Below are 21,071 nucleotides of genomic sequence, written 5' to 3' on the forward strand. Positions count from 1 at the left end.
CAGGCCCAGCACTCTATCTACTGTGCCACCTGGCTGCCAATAGGTTGGTGATTGGGCTCCTATTAAGTGGTTATCCCAGAGTAGATGGGCTTTCCAAGGTATAGAATTCAAGAAAGGAAAGAGGAATGAGGACAGAGAATAAGACTGAGGACGGTGAGTCAGAGTGGCAGGAGGCTAACAGTGTAGTGTCCAGGAATTTATTTCAGAAGAGCATTCTAAGAAGAAGGTAGTCACCAGTGCCAGAGACCGAAGAGGTCAAGGAATGGGGGGACCAAGAAAAGTCGGCTGAATCTAGCCGTGAAGATGCCTTTGGCTGTATGGAGTAGTTTCAGCCTAACGTGGAAGCCACATCCCAGCAGGGTGGGGGTGGTTTTTTGGAGGCAGTGGTGAGGAAACAGATTGGGTGGGTGTGGAGAACACCTTCTAATAGAAGGGCTGGCATTGTTTTTGTTTACCTTTAAAACCAAATGTCTTTTAAAAAAAACCCCAACAACCCAACAATTTGCAGGATGCACACAGTGTAACTTGTGTTAATTAGTTAATGTGTGCTCTGATGAAAAAACATTCTGAAGTGCTAAGTTGTAGTCTTTAATTGAAACAGTGTAATAAACAAAAGAACTCTGTAGCAACCTGCTGAATGTGGAGGCTGCAGGCTTTGGGGTTTTGTTCATTTTCCTCTGGGAAGTTAAGGAGTGCCACTTAACAGAAAGAAAAATGTCTTTCCCTCTTTCAAGGGATCAACGTTTAAAGGAAAATGACCAGATCCTGGCCATCAATCACACCCTTCTGGACAGGAACATGACCCATCAACAGGCTATTGCTCTGCTCCAGCAGTGCTCGGGATCTCTGCAGTTGGTGGTTGCCAGGGGATCACGACAGTGGCCGGGCCAAAGTCCCACTAACCTGAGTGATACTAACCCTCCAGAGAAGGTGAGTAAGAAAATGAGAAGAGTGGCCTTGGGGCCAAGCAAATGAATCTTTCTAAAGATTTCTGATATATTAATGAATGAATAAAAAAGCATTTATTAAGTGGGTTAGTATATGCAAAAAGCACAGATGTCACTGGCCCCTTACATTTTAATGGAAGAAGCAACTCACCTAGTTGTGGAATGTAAAGAAGAGAAGATTGACACACCCCATCCAGGGACATTGACAATTTAGGTGGTTCCTGGATTCAGAACTGGAAGAGAAGGAAATAGGAAGAATGTAGTGGGGCCCAGGCAGTTGATCAGGTGGTGGAGGAGTTGCCCTAAGTGTTTAGGGAGGGGCAGTCCCCTTGCTCACCTGAGTGAAGCCTCAGGTCAGATGTTCCTCCTGGCTTTCTTGCCAGCATCTCACGACTTGTTAGTATGTGAGGTGAGATCTGACTTCACTAAAAGCAGTTAGCATTTTCATGTAGGCAGGATATTTCATAAAGACTTTTTTTTTCTCTTTGCTGTCACTTTTCCCCAAAGGGCTTGTGTGTCTGACCTTGATGACAAGTGTTTGTTTGTGAGCTTCAGAAGACGAATTGAGCTGCTGTTAGGAAAATGAGTCATTAGCCTGTCCCCTAGAACAGGGATCAGGATTGTTCTGCTTGGCCCCAGACGGCCAAACTAGGAGCCCTGGGGTACAGAGACAGATGTAGACTTGCTGTTGTGAAAGGCTCCTTATCAGCCAAAGCTATCAATGCCAGTGACTTAGGCTGCCTTGGAAGGGAATCTGAGTTCTCCACCCAAGGCTGGGTGACCACTTGTCAGTAACGTAGATGGGATTCTCCTAGGTGTGAGTCAGACTAAGTAGGCTGTCCAGTTCTGTGACTGAGTTTTCGTTATTATTCCATTAGAAGATAGGGGAAGGATTCTTTCTTCTTTGATACTGTCTGTAGCCAGATAATTTCTTTTTGCTTGACCTAGGATTATTTTTTTATTTTTATTTTCTTTGCAAAGGATCTTTTTTTCCCTCTCATTTTAATTTAATTTTCCTTAACAAAAATTTATTTTCTTTTCCTCTCAGACCTCTTCTATAAAAAAAAGAAAGAAAGAAAAAACCCCACGTAGCAAATATGGATATTCCAGGAAAACAAATTCCCACATTGACCATGTCTTAAAAAATGTCATTTTGTACTCTGAACTCATCCGCTTTCTGTCAGGTGGAACCCTGCTTCATCACGGGCCCTTTGGACTCATAGTTCACTCTTGCATTGATCAGAGGTCTTAAGTCTTTCAGATTAGTTGGTCTTTCCAATGTTATTGCTGTATAAATTGTTTTCTTGGTTCTGTTCATTTTGCTCTGCATCAATTCTTAACAAGTGTTTTCAAATTTCTCTGATACTTCTTCCTTCATCGTTCCTTACGGCACACTTATATTCCATTATAGTCATACAGAATAATTTATTCTGCCTTTCTTCATTTGATAGGCACTCCCTCAATGTTCAGGTGTTTGTCACCACAGAAAGAGCTGACGTAACTGTTTATACGTATGGGTCCTTTTCCTTTTTCTTTGATCTCTTTGGGTGTAGTCCTGGTCTAGACGTCTTTGCAAAGCATTTATATTTAGAGCCAGGAGGGATGTTAGAGATCAGCTATTCCAACCACCTCATTTTGCTGAGGAGGAAGCTGAGTCCTTCTTCTCTCCCCCCAAATGAAGAGACTTGTGTAGGGCTGTACAGTTAGCAGTTGCCTGGGGTGTCCATCCAATGTGGCCTTTACTTACCCCTTGGTACCTTGCTGCCTCAGAATTCAGAGTGGTGTCCTTTATGGCATGGCATGTCACCTCTGAGACTCAGTTTCTTCATCTATAAAATGGGGAGAATAGAAGTCATACAATGTCTGTTCTATTTAATGGAAACTTTTGTCATTGTGTTGCTTTATATGTTTGTATATTTTTAAAGAAAGTAGATTCTTTCTCCTTGATAACCTTTAAGTTCCTCTTTGCTATAATAGAAAATCCACTAAGCAGTAGGAGTAAACATGTGTGGTTTTGGTAATATATATATATATTTTTTTTTTTTTGGTGAGGCAATAGGGGTTAAGTGACTTGCCCAGGGTCACACAGCTAGTAAGTGTCAAGTGTCTGAGGCTGGATTTGAACTTAGGTCTTCCTGACTCCAAGTCTGGAGCTCTATCCACTGTGCCACCTAGCTGCCCCACATGTGTGGTTTTGGATGGGTGCATGCCTGCATGCTGTCATGGCGGGCACCTGAGTTCCTAGAATGCTTGGCTTATTTCCAATGGAGATTGGAACAAAGTATCAGAATGTGTCTTCTTTCTCTTCCCAGTAACAGGCCTTTTCATCTCACACATGGAATTTTAAAATGACCTCCAAATTGCTCTTCCTGCCTCCAGGCCGTTCACACACACTGCTACCACCTCAGTTTGCCTAAGCATTAAATCTTCTGTGGCTCTCCGTTGTCTAAACTCTTTAGAGACATTCAAGCTTCCTTGTGATTGGAAGGGCATACCCCATGTCCCGCCTACACACTGTTCTCCAAACATGGGCTTAACTTTCCTGCCTCCCTGACTTTCCTTTGATCTAGAATGCCTTCTGGGACTATCTTTGCCTGTCAAAATAGTACCCATCTTTCAAATTCTAATTCCACTCCTTCATAGATGTGACTTGTCCATCTTTCTGTTTGCCTGCCTGCCTATTTCTGTCTCTGTTTCTTTGTCCCTTTCTCTTTGCCTCTATGTCTCTGTCTACTTGTCTGTCTCTCTCAGCAGTGTGCATATTCTATCTCCCCTACCAAATAAATGGTCAATTCCTTGAGAGCAGGGACTGTGTCTTCTTAATCCCTTTTTTTAAATGCCTTGCATATAATAGGTGCTCAATATTTTTAATAACTGCTGGATTTGTGGAGTGTGTGATGTTCCTCTCCATACAGAAACCTAGAAATGTTGATGGTGGCCTGACTGTAACAGTTGCTTTTTGCTGTCAATTGTAGGTTTACTGGGGTCACGTTGAAGATGTTGAACTTATTAATGATGGCTCGGGCTTAGGTTTTGGAATTGTCGGCGGAAAATCAAGTGGTGTCGTTGTGAAGACGATTGTTCCTGGAGGATTAGCACATCGGGTATGTGACTTTTCTGTGTCATTGTTATTTTTTGTTGTTGTTCAAAAAAGTTATTTGTTTAAAACTTAGTGACTTTCAGGGGCAGCTAGGTGGTGCAGTGAATAGAGCTCTGGTCTTGGAGTCAGGAGGACCTGAGTTCAAATCCAGCCTCAGATACTTAACAGTTACCAGCCGTGTGACCCTGGGCAAGTCACTTAACCCCAATTGCCTCATCAAAAAAAAATGAAAAAAAAACCAACTTGGTGATTTTCAGCAAAAACAAGCCTAAGTCACAGCTGCAGAATCACAGAATCTTTGAGTTGAGAGGAAGCTCACAGGTCATCTGGACCAACGTGTAGCTGAAAAAAATCGGCCTGACAGGTTGTAATCTGGGTATGTCGAGGGAGTATCCATTTCCACAAAATCATTAATTGTGGAAGTCTGCACAGCACGCAGGTGTCTTTTGACAAAACCTTTTTGGCTTTGTGTGGAAGAAATTTTTGCAAGGCTATTAGGAATATAACTGGCCTTGTTTCAAATGTCCTGTTCTCCCTGTCCGCAGCCTCCCTCTGGCCACCAGGCTGCACCGTTTTCTAGGAAACCAAGTCGAAAATGACTTTATAAAGGGATCGAGACTCAAACAGAACAAAAAAGACGTCTTTTGCCTCCCTTCCAAGAGTCTGAAGTAGGCTTTTGCTTCAGCAGAACACACAAACAAGATGTGCGGCTACTTTGGGGCAGGTTTATCCTGTCCGTGTGCAGTGTTGGGCCGTGGGGCCGCCAGTGCTTTGGATCGCATCTTGCCAAGGGAAGAGCTGCTCCCTATGTGATGTCTGGGAGCCGGCCTATCTTAGGTTATTTATCTTTGGTGCCTCTCTACTACTTTTTCTGTACCATTCACCGCATCCTGGTACTGCCCCTTACATACTGTCCAGGGCCAACATACTGGCCTCTGGCCCTCCTTCTTAGAGTCCGCACTGGAGACTGGGCTCCTCCTTCCTATAAATAACCCAAGTTCAACTGTGAGCTGGTGCTTGTATCAACATTTCAGTCTCATTAGTGTGTCTGTTCTCTGTGACATGATAGAAGGATGGTGAATTGATTTGGTCTTTCCATCACTATTCTTCCACCCCCTCCCACACCTCATCTTCCCTGCTCCCTCCTATTAACTCTCTATGGATAGCTCTTCACCCAAATAAATCTTTCATTGGTGCGATTGCCGTTGTGAGTGAAATACTTTGTCCTTAGCTATGCCCCTTAAGTCACATCGTGTTTGTCCGTTCTAATGACGTGTAAGGCTACTGTAGGCAAAAGATGCCTTTTTTGTTCCATTTGAGTCTAGATCCTTTTTAAAAAAATTAATAAGTTTGAATTGATATCTTTTGTTTTTACATCACCAACATTTGGTGATGTTTCTCCTTCCTCCTTACAGAAAGAACCCTCAGTAATAATAAAGGATAAAAAAAAGGAAGGGGGGGAAACTAATTCTGAGGTAATGAGAGTTGGCCACCGCATGCAGCGTTCCGCACCCACACCCCCTCCCTCTATATAGTGGGAAAGAAGCTGCCTTAACATTTCTCTTCTCTGGGGCCAAGCTTGGTCATTGTAACTTCACAGCATTCATCTTCAATTATTTTATCGATGTTCACTCTATTTACATCATTATAATCATTGTGTACATGGCTTTCTTGGCTCTGCTCGCTGAACTTTGTACCAGTTCGTCTGCTGGATGCTTCTGTATCCATCAGAATCATTATTTCTTACGGCGCAGTAATATTCCATTGCATTCATTTACCACAATTTGTTTAGCCATTCACCAATTGATGGGCATTGGCTTTGTTTTTTTCCCAGTTAATGGGCATTTACTTTGTTTCCAGTTCTTTGATGCTATAAATACGTTGGCATATCTAGGCAAGTTCTTTTAGTCCTGGTCACTTTCCTGAGTTCATTCTTTGAAGAACTCTTCTGCCTCTCTCTGATGTGACCCTTCCAATGAAGGGAGCCAATGTCTGTTGCAGAAGGACTAGAGGGAGGGAGCTAACTTGCTCTAAGTAAAGCCAGCATCCTCGTGACTCTCAGGCATAGAGCCTCACTGTCTCTGGCAAGAGTGAGGGGTAAATGGTGGACAGATTGTATGTTTTATAGGGACCTTTGCAACGTCAACAGAGTGTGAGGAAAGTCCTTAGCATGTTGAGTAGACTCCCTGGTTGAACTTTGGGGAGGCCATGCCTGGGAGATGTCCAGGATGAGCAGTGGTGGATGACCTGTAATTTTGGAGGTGAACCCCATGGCAATGGGATCACAGGTCCACCGGGGCTTGGGTATTCCTCTGCTGATTCAATTCACAGTTCTTCTGTGACCTAGTAGATGGTCTTTGAAAAAATTAGTGGAACTAAAAAATTTCTTCTTCAGCCAACCTAGTGGTGAGTGTCTCTAAACTCAGCCAGGCTAATTTTCAGATAGCAGGTATACTAGCCATCACTAGGCCAGGGAAGGACCAGTCAGACCCGTGGACCATCAAGAACCCAGGCTCACCTCTTCCTCCAATGAGACACAAGGATAAGACTTTGGCTCAGGATTATTCTGTTTCTTAAAAGAGAAAATAGTTGTGAGTCCTAGAAAGTTTAGGCTTTTAAATAAATAACTTTTTTATAAAAGGGTAGTGCACTGATAGATGAATGGAAGAATGGGGGCTTTTGGCTGTTGCTGATTACTGACACCCCCTTTGTGTCTGGGTTTGTATTTTGCTATTGCTCTCTGACGGCCTTTGTTGATTTCTGATACCTGTTCAAGTACAAATTCCACTCTGTTCCTTTTAATTTGCTTGCCTAGTCTTAGGGAAGGAGGAGGCCTTCAGCAAAATTAAAATAAAAGCCAGCAATCTGAGATGCGAGAATGAAGAAAGTTGCCTGTCATTTCAGAGCCTTCCCTATCTATCAATCTGACTAATAACTGTTTTTGCCCTGACTGATTCTTGAGAACACCTGCTTTTCTGTAATGAACAAAATGTTTAGCTTCCAGTGACAGATGCAAATTAACTGCCACAGTTTAAATTAAGCAAGAGGTGAAGTAAAATTGGGAAAAATATATATATAGTGCATTTTAAAAGAGAAAGTCAAACAGTCAGTTCAAAAGCATTAAGTTACTTCTATGTGCAAAGTAGTTCAGTCCAATTCCAAAATTGCCTACTTTGTGCCAGGCATTGGGGGCTGAAAGCCAAAATAAAATGGTCCCTGCCCTCAAGAGAGTGATATTCTACTGGGGAAATAAAAAAGAAGATATATAATGTTGTTATTTTGGTGAGGATGAACACCACCAATGGGGGAGATTAGGAAAGGCCCCATGGTGGCCAAGGCCCTTTAGCTAAGCATAGAAGGGGGCTAGAAACTTCACAAAATGGTAGTGGGAGAGCATTGCAGGCAGGAGGGGCAGCCTCTTTAGGAGGCAGAGTATTATCTGCAGGAAATAGGAATGAGTACGGTTTGCTGAAGTCATTCATGCATCAAGGCATCTTTATTTTCCTCCACCTCTAACTAAAAATTAGCAGTTATTTAAAAATCTGATCCTGAGGAGGAGCCGTGGGCTTCACCAGACTCCTGAAAGGATCCGAACCCTTGCAGGAGAGGCAGTGTGGTTCTGTGGAGAGAACCTGGGTGTGAATCCTAACTCTTCCCCTCACTACCTCTGTAACCTTGGGCAAAAGTCACTTAAGTAAGTGCTCTTCCCTACAGACTACTTCTACCTTCTAAAGAGGGGTTGCTTCTCCTGCCTGGAATGTTCTCCCACTACCGTTTTGTGAACTCTCCGGCGCACTTCAATGGTTAGCCAAAGGGCCTTGACCAACGTGGAGCTCTTCCTCATTTCCCCAGTTGGCGGGGCTCGCCCTCACTAAAATACCAACCTTGTATGTTCTTTGTATTTGCCGATCTGTGTACAAGTCATTCTTTCCTAGAATATAATTTTGAAATACAGATTGGAGCCAGGTTGGTCTTTGCCAGATAGATTCATCTGACTATTATCTTAGAGGCGATAGGAAAGCACTGAAGCCTCTTGAGACGAGGTACTGGATGACAGGGTCAGATCTGTGCTTTAGGAATGTGAATTTGGTGGCTGTGAGGAGGAAGAAAGAAGGGGAGGAGGAGGATCATATTCTCTCCCCCATTAAACTGTGAGCTCCTGGAGGGCAGGGACCCTTTCCCCCCCTTTCTCTGCATCCCCAGCAGTTTAGCACAGTGCCTGGCAAATAGTAGGTGCTTAATAAATATTTGTTGACTTTTGACATTAAGAGGCTGTTAAGGCCAGGCTTGGGAGTTTGGACTGGGTTTTGGAGGCAGAAGGCAGCAGGGAGCTGCCTGACCCTTCTGACAGTGGGGCCACCATCTCAGCCTTTACAGCTTAGCAGCTTCTCCGTTGCAAAGTGAATGCTTCAGCTTTGAATATCCACTTTGCTTTATTCTGTGCTGTGTGCCGGGAGAGCAGAAAATGGTTCTTACCTTCCACTTGGTGCCTTTCATTTTGTGGTTTCAAAAAACCGCTTTACTATTCTTCAGCAATGCCACTCAGGTAGAAAGAAATTGTGGGGAAAAATGCCCACAAGTGGTGCTCTAGTAATTAGGCTTTTCCATTCAGTCAGTGGTCAGGTCTTAAGGCATTAACCTGTTAGTAGAGGCTTATTTCAGGGGGAGGGAACCTGTTAAATTTACTAATGGATCACATTTCTTCCCTTGAAAATCTTCTAGATTAGGTGAATATTATTTGGTGGAAGAATAAGGGCGTAATCACAGCAGTAGCAGCTTATATTCGCATAATGCTTTCTGATGCAAAGCACTTTCTGGGCATTATCTCAGGCACCCTGTGGGGAGAATTTTTCCTTTGAAGTTTAAGATCTGAGCTCTATTCATCTCTCCTGATGAGAGATCCCTCCATCAGTGACTTGGTGAACCAAGACCACTGTGCGGGTTGGTGGAAGTGACCAAGGCAGGTTTGGGCTCAGTGTCCAGAACAGCTTCTTGAGAGAGCTGTCCCAAAGTCGAAGAATGGGACTGCCCTGGACAGAGGTGGTGGGCTTTCCCTCCTTGAAGGGCTTCAAGCAGAGGCTGGATGAGTGATAGTTGAGGATTTTTCAAAGATGATTTTTATTGTAGAAGGGATGGTGTTTAGGAGTAAGGCATTGGACTGGGTGACTCAGTGATTCTGTTCATTTTAACGTCAAAGTTTATATTTATTTATGTATCTCGATCTATCTAGACCTTTGATTGCATCCATGTAGGGAACTTCCAAGTCAGGTCAAGTCAACAAGCATTTGTTAAATACTCTAATCTGATGATATGTGAGCTGACCCTGGCCTCAAGGAGCTTGCATTCTACTGGGGAGAGGGATTCAACACATGGATAGATATACAAGGTAGATACCAAGTAGTACAAAGGAATTTCAATTCCGCTTGCAGAATGTAATCTGTTTGAGTGTGGGTTAATGTCTTTCTTGCTCTATTCATATTCCCAGTGCTTTGCAGAGTATCTAGAACATAGTAAATATTTAAGAAATGTTTTTTTCATTCATTCATTCATTCATTCATTCATTCATTCATTCATTTTCTGTCTTCTTGGCTCATGCCTGCTGAAGAATGGGAAGCTTCAGACGGGGGACCATATCTTGAAGATCGGTGACACAAACGTGCAAGGGATGAGCAGTGAGCAAGTTGCCCAAGTCCTGAGGAATTGTGGAAGTTTGGTGAGGATGGTGGTGGCGAGAGACCCCATCGGGGAGATTTCTGTGACTCCCCCAACCCCACCAGCCTTGCCCGCTGTGACGCTGCCATCTGTGCCTCCGTGCAGCCGGAGCTCTGTGAGTGTACGTTTCCATCTTCAGTCTTTTAAGCTAAGTTCACATTAAGACACATCTCATCAGGGTTGACAATACTTTTTTCTCTCTGGGTGCTGCTGGAGTAGGTCAGCTATACTTATGAATCATGCTGGTAGGCGCAAGGTTTTGGAAAAGGAGAAGAATAAAAGGGGAAGGGAGAGAGGAAATGTGGAGGATTAAGAGAAAGATCACGGAGGAAAAAAAGGAGGGAAATTGTATGTGCAAGCAAATCTGGCCCCATCCGTGATGAACTCAGAAGTCACTTTCACGCAGTGACTGGCCTATAGTAGGTGCATAATAAATGCTCATTGATTGGGCTTGACTTTAGGGCTCCTCGTGTCAGGGCTGGCCTCTTCCTGATATGAAGTCATCTGTAGGGTTAGTAGAGCTGGAAAGGAATTCGGAGGTCATTTAATCCAATTTCCTCCTTTTGCAGATGAGGAAACTGAGGCTCATAAGAGTAAAGTGACTTGCCCCAGGTCACATTGGTAGTAAATGTTCAAAGTGGGATTGGAATCAAAGTCAGGGCTCTTTTCACTGTGATATGTTACATCCACAAGAGCTGTTCTGACAGGAAGAGCTAGGTTTACATTCTGGCTCTGCTGCTAACTATGTGATTAGGAAGTCATTTAGCCTACCTGGGCCTCAGTTTCCTTATTCATAAAATAGGGTCATAATTAGATTAAATCAGAAGTTCTTACCCTGGAGTCTGTGAACTTGTTTTTAAAAATATTTTTATAATTATATTCCAATATAAGTGGTTTCCTGTGTAATTCTGTATAATTTTTTTTGTGTATCCAGTGTTTAGCACAGTGCCTGGCACATAGGAAGCATTTAATAAATGCCTATTGACTGACTGCATTTATTTTTTTATTTCATTTAAAAAATTTTAATCTTTAATTTTTTTCCTCTGGTTCATTAAATATTTCCCAGTTACATGTAAAAAAAAATTTTAAACATTCATTTTGTAACATTTTGAGTTCCTGGGGCAGCTAGGTGGCGCAATGGATAGAGAACCGGCCTTGGAGTCAGGAGGACCTGAGTTCAAATGCGGTCTCAGACCAGACACTTGACACGTACTAGCTGTGTGACCCTGGGCAAGTCACTTAACCCCAATTGCCTTGTCAAAAAAAAACCAAAACATTTTGAGTTCCAAATTCTCTCCCTCACTCCTTCCCTTCTTTCCTCTTTGAGAAGGCTAACAATTTGATACTGATTATACATGTGAAATCATGAAAAACATATTTCCACATTAGCCATGTTGCAAAAGAAAACATAGACAAAAACCTAAAGAAAAAGAAAGTTAAAAAAAAGTCTGCTTCAATCTGCATTTAGAGTTCATCAGTTCTCTCTCTGGAGTTGGGAGAGCATTTTTCAGCATGGAACCTTTGAAAGTTTCTTGGGTCATTGGACTGACTGCATTCAACAACGGTATTCTGAGATGGATTGTAGAGGCTTGGCCAGACTGCCAGTGGTTAAGAACCCCTCGTCTAGTCCATTTTACAGGCAAGCAAACTGAAGGCCACGGTGGTCAAGTCACATGGGTAGTAGCATCAGAGGCGAGATCGGAACCCAGATCCTCTGAATCCATAATCAGAGCACACTGGTCTCTTGAGACTAAAGGGTTAAAGATGAAATTAAACCATCTTTGTCTCTTAGTGGGTCTCAAATACTGAGGGGCATTTAGGTGCCTTTTCTATCAGTGTCTGTTGTCAGTTCTTCTAGGATAGCTGTTATCCTTGTTATGAGCACTCCCTCTGCTATTGCAGATAGCGACTCCTCTATGACTCAGATGACTTGGAGCCCCTTCTATCCTGCAAACAATGACTAGCACTAACTAGTGAGATCCCTTGTTCATGAAATATTGGGAAATTCAGATGCTTGTGTTTGAGAAATGGCATATAGCGTGATGATGGCAGGGTCAGCTGGTAGAATTCTTGGAACCAGAACATGATAGATGGCCATGTATTGGGAGAGGAGATGGGACAAATAAAAACCATTAAGAGTGGCATCGGTAGAGCACATGCTTCCTCCTGCCCCAAGGATTTGGTGATGGCTGGTGATTGTGTTGCTACTTAACTGAAGAGTAGCTTCATAAGGAGCAGATCCTTTAGCTTTGATTTCTAGAGGCCCAAATGAACCCCTAGATCTGTTCTCTGTGCTAGGATTTAGCCTCTTTAAGACTCGTGACTCGGTGATTTTTTACAAACTTATTTGTATGTGTTCTGATCCTTAGTGCTCCCCCCTACCCCACCCCCGTATACATACACACAATCCATGCATTCTGGGGGAAAAAATAAGAACTTTTTGGAAGTTATTTCCATGTTTTTCTTTTCTTTTTTTTTTAATTTAAAAAGGGTTTCAGTTTACTTTTAAAAGCCCTTTTAAAAAAAAGTGAGTTTTTGATTTCCGTTCAAAATAGTGTTGTGATGATTCCTTCCTCATCTATTCTTTGTGATGTTGTAAATCCGAAGGAACACAATGTTTTTTTATTTTAGCTTAAACCCCTAGGATAACATTTTTAGCCCAATCTCTCATATAATATTTATGACATTTAGTCTCAATTTAAGATCCTTTCTTCCCTCAATTTAAGGTATCTCCTCTTTCTTTCAATCATTTTTTGGCCTCCAATTCTATTGATATAACATCCCTATGAAAATGCTTGTTGAAGAAAAAGATCCTGGGAAAATGGAGAGTATTTTCACAGCGACATAGACATATGTTATTTTTGACAAATCACTTGTAAAATGAAAGGATTATACAAGCTGGACTTTGAGGTTACCTTCCCACTCAAGATCTGTGATGTGATGTATGTCTTCGGATGAGTCACTTCCGTTCCCTAGGCCTCAGTTTGTCCACTTGTAAAATGTAAGGGTTGCACTAGTAGACAGCGGAGGTCACCATCATATGATCAATTCTGTTATAGTAGGTGCCATTATTATCGATTGAAATTGGCTTTCTTTTTCCTCTTCAGGTTGATGCCTCTCTTTTTGATACCTATGATGTCGAACTCACTAAAAAGGATGGCCAGAGTCTTGGCATTACAATCATTGGCTATGCCGGGTCTTCGCATGCAGGTAAATGCCTTTTCTTTTCTACTTGGAAGTTTTCATGAATGGTTTTTCAAGCTCTAGGTACAATTCCTTCAATACCTTTGACTTTTGGACATTGGAGGACAAAATCCATAAATGTGTCATAAAAATGAATTCTAATGAAGGACAGCAGAGAATTGAGATTCATCCTTTGAGCTCTATTATTTCTCCAGAACTTAGCACAGTACCTGACACACAGTAAACACTTAATAAATGTACTCTGTCTCTCTCTCCCTTTTTTCTTCCCTTCTTTCCTCCCTCATTCCATCTCTGTCATATATGTATGTATTCATCCATTAATATAGCCATCCATCCATCCATTCATCTACCTACCTACCTGCCTGGTTACAATAGGCATCATCAGAAAGTTTTATAGTACTGGTCCTGATTAGCATGTGATTTTCCCCTTTTTTCTTTTAATTAATAAGCATTTTTTCTTTCATTCCTACCCCCATTTAAAAGACCGAAAACAAAAACAAAGCACTTGTAACATATGCATAGACAAGCAAGACAAATCCCCACATGGGCCATGTTGAAAAATGTTTGTCTCATTCTGCATCTGGAATGCTTTACCTCTCAGGCAGTAGCTGGGTAGCTGCCTGATAATCATCAGCTTTAGTGTTAGACGAGAGCTCAGCAGTTAAAATGTAGGTAGAGGTAGAGCAGTGTAATGTCAAAGGGACCTGATCCTGCCTCTTTCACCCTGGCTGGCTTTGAATGTGTAATTTTCCCCTCTGAGCCTCCATTTCTTCTTCTTCATCCTCCTTCTTCTCCTCTTCCTCCTCCTCCTCATCCCTAAGATTTATATAGAGCTTTAAGGTTAGCAAAGTACTTTTACAAATATGATTATTATCCCACTTTACTGATGAAGAAATTAAAGCAGATCAAAGTTAACCGACTGCCAAAGAAAGTCTAGTCAATACCTTGAAGGCCTTCTGATGGAAGGATATCAATAAAGACATTATTGTCCTATCTTCACCTATCAATCTCCTCAAGTTAGTACATTGACTACTGTGTTCAACATTTATAAATATGTGTTTTATAAAGTCAGAAAGGCAAAGCATCCTTTTTTGATGAGGTTTCCTGTATCTCCCCAGGCTTCCTTGTATGTCTGACTCCTTGGGCACCAATACTTATCCCCAGAACTCTTTAGCACAGAAACACAGCTACTTAAGGATACTTGCACACTGTTCTACAAACAAAGAAAGGCAATTAGGGTTAAGTGACTTGCCCAGAGTCACACAGCTAGTGAGTGTAATGTGTCTGAGGCCCGATTTGAACTCAGGTCCTCCTGACTCCAGGACCAGTGCTCTATCCACTGTGCCACCTACCTGCCCCAAAAACAGTATTTTTAATGGGGATATGAAACACACATCACCCCTACTTGCATATATTTTTAGAATAACAATTTGGAAAACTAGAAGGATATGATTTTTTTAAATGTTAGAGCAAAGTAGTTTGACCTTACGTATACTATCAGATTCAGTAGACATTAGTTTCACTGATTTTGTTTATTGTTTCTTTTTTATTTTAAGTAATGGCTCTCTAGATAGGGCAGGGAGAGGGTTTATTAGGAAATCAAGGTCATGGGGGAAAGAACAATAAATATTTTTAAAGAAAAGAAAAATATGGTTTGAAGACTTAAAAATCACTTTTGGGCTACATACCTCTTGATAGAGATGTGAGGAACTCAGGGTACAGATTAAGACAGATTTTTTTGGACATGACCTAGGAAGGAATTTTACTTGATTATGCATATTTGTTAACAAAGGTTTTATTTTTATAGTTTTTTCAATGGAAGAGGGAGGAAGAAAAATGGATTTTTATTAATTTTAAAAATAAAATTTCATTCATATGTTGGTGATTCTAGATGATTGGTGACTATTTTAACTATTTAACTATTTTCTTTTTATTTTGTTAAATATTTCTACATATAAAACTTTTTTAAACAATCATTTCTTAAACTTTTGAATTCCAAAGTCTTTCCCTTGCGCCCACCTCTCTCCCATCCTTGACAAGGCAAGCAATTTGATATTGATTATACATGTGAAGTTGTGCAAAACGTATTTCCATATTAGCCATGTTGCAAAAGAAAACAAACAAAATAAAATAATAAAAATGAAGAAAGTGAAAAAACAAACAACTATGCTTTAATCTGTACTGAGTTCATTAATTCTCTCTCTGGAGGTAGAAAGCGTTTTTCGTGATGGGTTCTCTGGAATTGGCTAGAGTCATTGTCTTGATCAGAGTCAATGATCAGAATTGATTATCCTTACAGTATTTCTGTTACCGTGTACACTTTTCTCCTGGTTCTGCTTACTTCACTTTGCATCATTTCATAGAAGTCTTCCCAGGTTTTTCTGAAATCATACTGCTCATCATTTCTTATAGCACAATAGTGTTCCATCACAATCACATACCACGACTTGTTCAGCCATTCCCCAACTGATGGGTGTCCCCTCAGTTTCCAATTCTTTATTACCACAAAAAAGAGCCACTAGAAATATTTTGGTACAATTGAGTCCTTTTCCCTTTTGTATGATCTCTTTGGGATACCTGTTACTGCTGGGTTAAAGGATATGGATGATTTTATAGCCCTTTGGGCATAGTTCCAAATTGTTCTTCAGAATGGGTGGATTGGTTCACCACTCTACCAACAGTGCATTAGTGCCCCAATTTTTCCACATTCCCTTCAGCATTTGTCATTTTCCTTTTCTGTCCTGCCAACCAGTCTGATAGGTGTGAAGTGGTACCTCAGAGTTGTTTTAATTTGCATTTCTCTAATCATTAGTGATTTAGAGCATTTTTTCATGTGATTATGGATAGCTTTGATTTCTTCTTCTGAAAACTGCCTGTTCATATCCTTTGACCTTATCAACTGGAGAATGGCTCTTATTTCATAAATTTCTCTCAGTTCCCTTTACATTTGTGAAATGAGGCCTTTATCAGAGAAACTTGTTATAAACAATTTTCCCCAGCTTCCTGTTTTTCTAATTTTGGCTGCACTAGTTTTATTTGGCAGCTCTAAGATTCTTAGTGATTCTGTGTGGTTTTTGGAAAGACATAGGTAAGAAAAGCTCAGGCTGTGTTCTGGAAGAGGGTGTGTCCCTCATCACTTACTTAATCAGAGCTTGATCTAAGTACCCAAACTAAGGGAGAAAAGAAATAGCCATTGCCTACAATGGCAGAATCTGAGGATGCCCAGCAAGAGTCAGAAACAAAGGTGAAACAGTCTTGGCTGTTTCATAGTAAGGAGTGTGTAAGGTCAGGTTCACAGAGGCTACACTTAGTGCTGGAATGGACCTTTGAGGCCCAGGGGAGTTGAGGGACTTGCTCCAGGTCACATAGATAGAAAGGGGCTATGCCGTCCCTTGAATGCATCTGGCTCCAAATCTAGCCCTCTTTTGACTGCACCAGGATTGTTCTTAATTGATTTTTTTAAAAAATTAATGGTCTTGCTTGCTCATAGCAGGTGGAAAAATTAGGGATGCTAATGTATTCCGAGTTCTGAATAATTCCTGTCAGGCCCACCCAGTGCCCTTTTAGCCTAATGAAATACCTGTTTTTAAATCTTTTAGTTTCTTTCTTAAGTGCCTCTCACCCCCTTTTTTGAGTTTGGAAATGCAAATGAATTCCAAAATAGCTAAATATGGGTTGTGTATTCACGTACTTGCATTTAGGAAAAATTGCTGTTTGCATTTGAAGACAGTCATTTTTTTCCTAAGACTTTTTAGAGAAAGGGTATCTAAGTTCCTGAACTTGGCTTCCATCCATCCATGCCTCCATCCATCCGTCCATCCATCCATTCGTCCATCCATCCATCCACCCATCCAGATACTTATTTAGTGACTACTCATTTGGCCTTTTATTCATAGTGCGTGCAAGACATTTTTACTAGCCATTGCAAGAGAAACCAAAGAAGGATATGACAAAAGAAAGACTTCCCCTGAATATTGCTCTGTGATGAGTAGCTAGAACATCATCTCCTCATGGGAAATTGAGGAGATGTAGACACTATATTAACCTGTCTTGCTATTCTAAAGAGCAGAGAAAAAGAGATGAAAATTCTTTCATTCTTCTAGACACCGAAGGCAATCAGGAATGAATGTGAAAGCTAGAGCAGGTATTGAACTGAATGTCTAATGAGTAGTTAAATAGTTTTGTAGAATATTTTTTTCTTCCTCTTTTTAAAAAATTCTTTGTTATACAGGATGCCTCCTTGGGAGGATGTAACAGGAAGGATACAGGGGGAAATGCATATGATATAAAAATAAAAGATTAAAAAAAAATCTATTTAAAAAACTCCACCCAAATCATACTTTTGCCATATACCATTTTTTAAAAAAATGTATATACTCATTTTTTGGGGATACCTTTTTAAAAAATCCAACAGATATATCACAGCCTACACTCCTCTCCCCTAAGTATGACCCTGAAAACAGTGAAGCAAAATGTCATAAAGGTACATCTGCAATGCTTTGATAACAGGTCTCTCTGTCAGGGGGCTGGTCCCTTGTGTCAATAGCTTTAATACAGTTTCACAATGGTATTCCTCTTTGTGGTCAACCTGTCTTCCACTTGCATGGGGGTAGACAGTATGGCTTGTTCAGATTTTCTCTCCGTATTCATTCCTTTTTTCCATTGATTTAGGTGGGAACAGGGTATCTTTTCAAGAATTCAAGAGGGTGTCATGTAAAAGAGGGGTCCACCTTGCTCTGCTGAACCCCAGAGTGTAGATACATAGGGAAAGCAATATTGATCTAAAGCTGAATTGAAATGATTGCTGGGTGATACAAAGACAGAAAGGAAAAATTGTTCCTGCCCTCAGGGTGCTTACATTTTATTGGAAGAGACAGAATGTAAATACAGAAGTATTTACAAAATATACACAAGCTAACTTTTTTGGAGTGGCTCTAGTTAAAAGGATCAGGCATGATGTCCTAGGTGGCTTTTGAGTACCAAAAAAGATAAAGGACTCTGTGGGAAAGAGGGGAAGAGGGAGTGAGTTCTTGGGTAAAAGCACAGGGACGGGCTGTGTGTAAGGAACAAGGTCTGTTTGGCTGGACCATGGAATACAAGAAAAGCAGTAGTCTAGAAGAGAGGTGATAAAGAATAAGCTGGAAGGGTTGGTGGGAGCCATTTTGGGAAGGGCATTAGAAACCCAATAGAGAGTTTGTGTTTGACACTAGAGATAATAGGGAATCATCAACATTGATTAAATACAAGCATGACATGGTCAGATGTGCCCTTTTAATAAAATCACTTTAATGGCTAGGTAGAAGATGGCATAGGTAGAGCGAGTCAGAGGAGGTCGAGGCAGGGCCTTAGCCAGGGTGGTGGCCAGGTGAGGAGAAGGGAAGGGATGTGTGGGAGGCAAAATGACAAAACTTGGCCATTTATTACAGATGTGAGGTGAGTGAAAGGGAAGAGTCTAGGCTGTGGACTTGGGAGATAAAAAGGAGGGTGGTGTTTTCTTTTCAACTAGAGAAGGTCAGAAGAAGGATGAATTTGGGGGAGAATAATGAGTTCTGTTTTGAACATAGTGAAGTTGAGATGCCTTTAGGAAATCCTGGTTGGAAAGCCTAAGAGCTATTTGGGATGTGACCACTACTGCTTAGACTACTACCACCACTGCCACTGCTAGCTAGCTAGCATTTAGGTAGTACTTTAAGGCTTGCAAATTGTTTTATAAATTTGATTCTCACCAAAACTCTGCGATATAGGTACTGTAGTTATTCCCTTTTGATAGATGAGGAAACTTAGGCAGACTGACCTTAAATGACTTCTTCAGGGTCACACATCTAGTTAGTGTCTGAGGCTGAATTTGAACACAGGTCTTTCCTTAAAAATTAATTAATTAATTAGTTTTTAGTTTTCAATATTCACTTTTATAAGATTTTGAGTTTCAAATTTTTTTTCTCCCTCCCCTCCGCCCTTCCTGGGATGGCAGGCAATCTGACATAGGTTATAGATGTACAATCATATTAAACATGTTTCCACATTAGTTGTGTTGTAAAAGAAGAATCAGAACAAAAGGGAAAAACTACAAGAAAGAAAAAAAGAGAGAGAGAAAGTTGTATGCTTCGATGTGCATTCAGACTCTATGGTTCTTTTTCTGGATGTGGATAGCATTTACCAACACAATTACAAAACGCTTTTCACACAAATAAAGTCAGATCTAAATAATTGGAACATGGGTCTTCCTGACCCCCGGTCCCTCATTGTATCCACTGTGCCTCCTAGCTGCTTCAGATTTGTGAACAGAGCTCAGGAGAGAGATTAGGGTTGGATATATAAAGGTGTAAGTCATCTGCATAGAGCTGAATAATGTCCCCATGGGACCTGATGAAACCATCAAGTGACAGAGTGTAAGATAAAGAGCCCAACATAGGGCCCTGGGGTATACCTACGGGTAGGGGCGTGATATGAATGACGATCCAGCAGAAGAGACTGAAAAGGAATGATCACATTTGTAGGGGGTGACCCGAGAGAGATTGGTGCCTTAAAAATTTAGAGAGGAGAGTACCTGGAAAGTGAGGGTGACCCAAAATGTCAAAGGTTACAGAAAGGTCAAAGAGAATCAAGACTGAGAAAGGGCCATTAGATTTGACAATAAAGGGTCATCGGGAACTTAGGAAAAATCAGTTTCATTTGAGTTTTGTTTTTTGTTTTTTATTTTTTTTTATTTTTTTGAAAAGGTTGGGAGCTGAATCTCTCTCATCAGTCTCCCAATGAGAGACGATTAAGCTGGTCCTGATTGTTGTGTTGATAGCTGGCAGGTTGTAGCCAGCTGCTCCTCCCCCAGAAATCGAACTGATATATTTGGCAATGCAGTTAATTCTTCTTTGAAACATGCTTTTTAGTTGATTTTTTTTTTGTTTATTTTCACATCACTCTCACTTCCAAATACCAATTCCCCACCAATGGAATCTTCCATTGTCACAAAGGAGAAGTAAATTAGACCAGCCCATTGACTGTCACACTGGAAATGTGTTGGACATAGGTTTCATTTTCAGCCCTTCACCTCAGTTAATTTATGCCCTAGAGATAAATATTGGCAATCAGGTGATAACTCATGATTTCTTTCTATTTTATTTCTCTTGTGCCCATTCAGGGGATGTCTCAGGAATTTATGTGAAAAATATAATACCAGGCAGTGCTGCAGATCATAATGGCCAAATTCATGCCCATGACAGGATAGTTGCTGTAAGTAACCAGATTTAGTTTGAGAATTGGAAGAAATTTTTAAAAAAAGAAAACCTCTTCATTATAATATCTCTGTGGGGATGACTTTTTTAGAGTGGGGAGGGAGGTTGGGCGTTAAGTGTGTTCCGATTCTTGAAGCTCATCTAACCAAAAAGCTCTTGGAGATCAAGTTTCTACAGGAAAAGATGTGGGAAACTTCCCCAAGGTGGATGTCAGGGAGAAAATCTTAGGAAGAAAAACTAAAGAAATTATTTCTGCTTAGCTTGGAGGAGGCTGGTAGGAGGTTGATAATCCTGATAGATTCCAAAGTCTACAGTGATGAACTTCCATTATTGCAATGGGGACTTGGGTTATTCTTTGGAAAATGTACTTGGGCCATAAAGGAATAACTAAGGAAGATTAAAGGATCCCCTTTGCTGCAAATTTTTTATTGATCAGGTTTATTATTTCACATGATTGAATTATATTTCTGCTTAGAAATCAATTGATAGATGGCTAGATGACTTCTTAAGAGTCTCTGAAAGCTGGCTGAGAGCCCTGAGACTTCGGTAATTTTGGGAGAACAAGGGTCTGCTTGTTCCAGGATGGCCCCTAGCCTGCAACCAAGGAATTCCTTTTTATGTATGATATACATTCCTTTTAGTGTAAACTAACCTGCCTCTTTCTACCTAGTCCTGGAAGAACTAGAAGGAGGATCTAGGCCTCATATCCAGTAGAGTTACACCTGAGAAGCTAAGGCTTCCCAACACCTTATTCCTTAATGGAACTTTCTAAATAGCACCTTCCTCCCAGATTTGTTGTGAGGATTAAATGAATTTGTGAAATGCTTAAAACAGTGCCAGACACATTAGTAGGAGTTTAATAATTGCTTGTTTCCTTCC

General features: G+C 41.0%; 1 protein-coding gene across 5 annotated transcripts in view; it reads left to right on the plus strand.

Moving 5' to 3' along the window:
• PATJ (PATJ, crumbs cell polarity complex component) overlaps window positions 1-21,071 on the plus strand; it is a 332,827-nt gene that overhangs the window by 19,237 nt on the left and 292,519 nt on the right. For 3 of the 5 annotated variants that reach the window (XM_027852793.1, XM_027852795.1, XM_027852797.1), the window contains exons 6-10: window positions 735-930; window positions 3,923-4,051; window positions 9,653-9,880; window positions 12,867-12,969; window positions 20,099-20,190. In XM_027852793.1, the coding sequence (XP_027708594.1) occupies window positions 735-930; window positions 3,923-4,051; window positions 9,653-9,880; window positions 12,867-12,969; window positions 20,099-20,190 (748 nt within the window). The remainder of the gene's footprint in view (window positions 1-734; window positions 931-3,922; window positions 4,052-9,652; window positions 9,881-12,866; window positions 12,970-20,098; window positions 20,191-21,071) is intronic. The other 2 variants (XM_027852794.1, XM_027852796.1) reach the window with 1 other exon arrangement.

This window comes from Vombatus ursinus, unplaced genomic scaffold, assembly GCF_900497805.2.
Source record: "Vombatus ursinus unplaced genomic scaffold, bare-nosed wombat genome assembly UNPS02009824.1, whole genome shotgun sequence".
Taxonomy (NCBI): Eukaryota; Metazoa; Chordata; class Mammalia; order Diprotodontia; family Vombatidae; genus Vombatus; species Vombatus ursinus.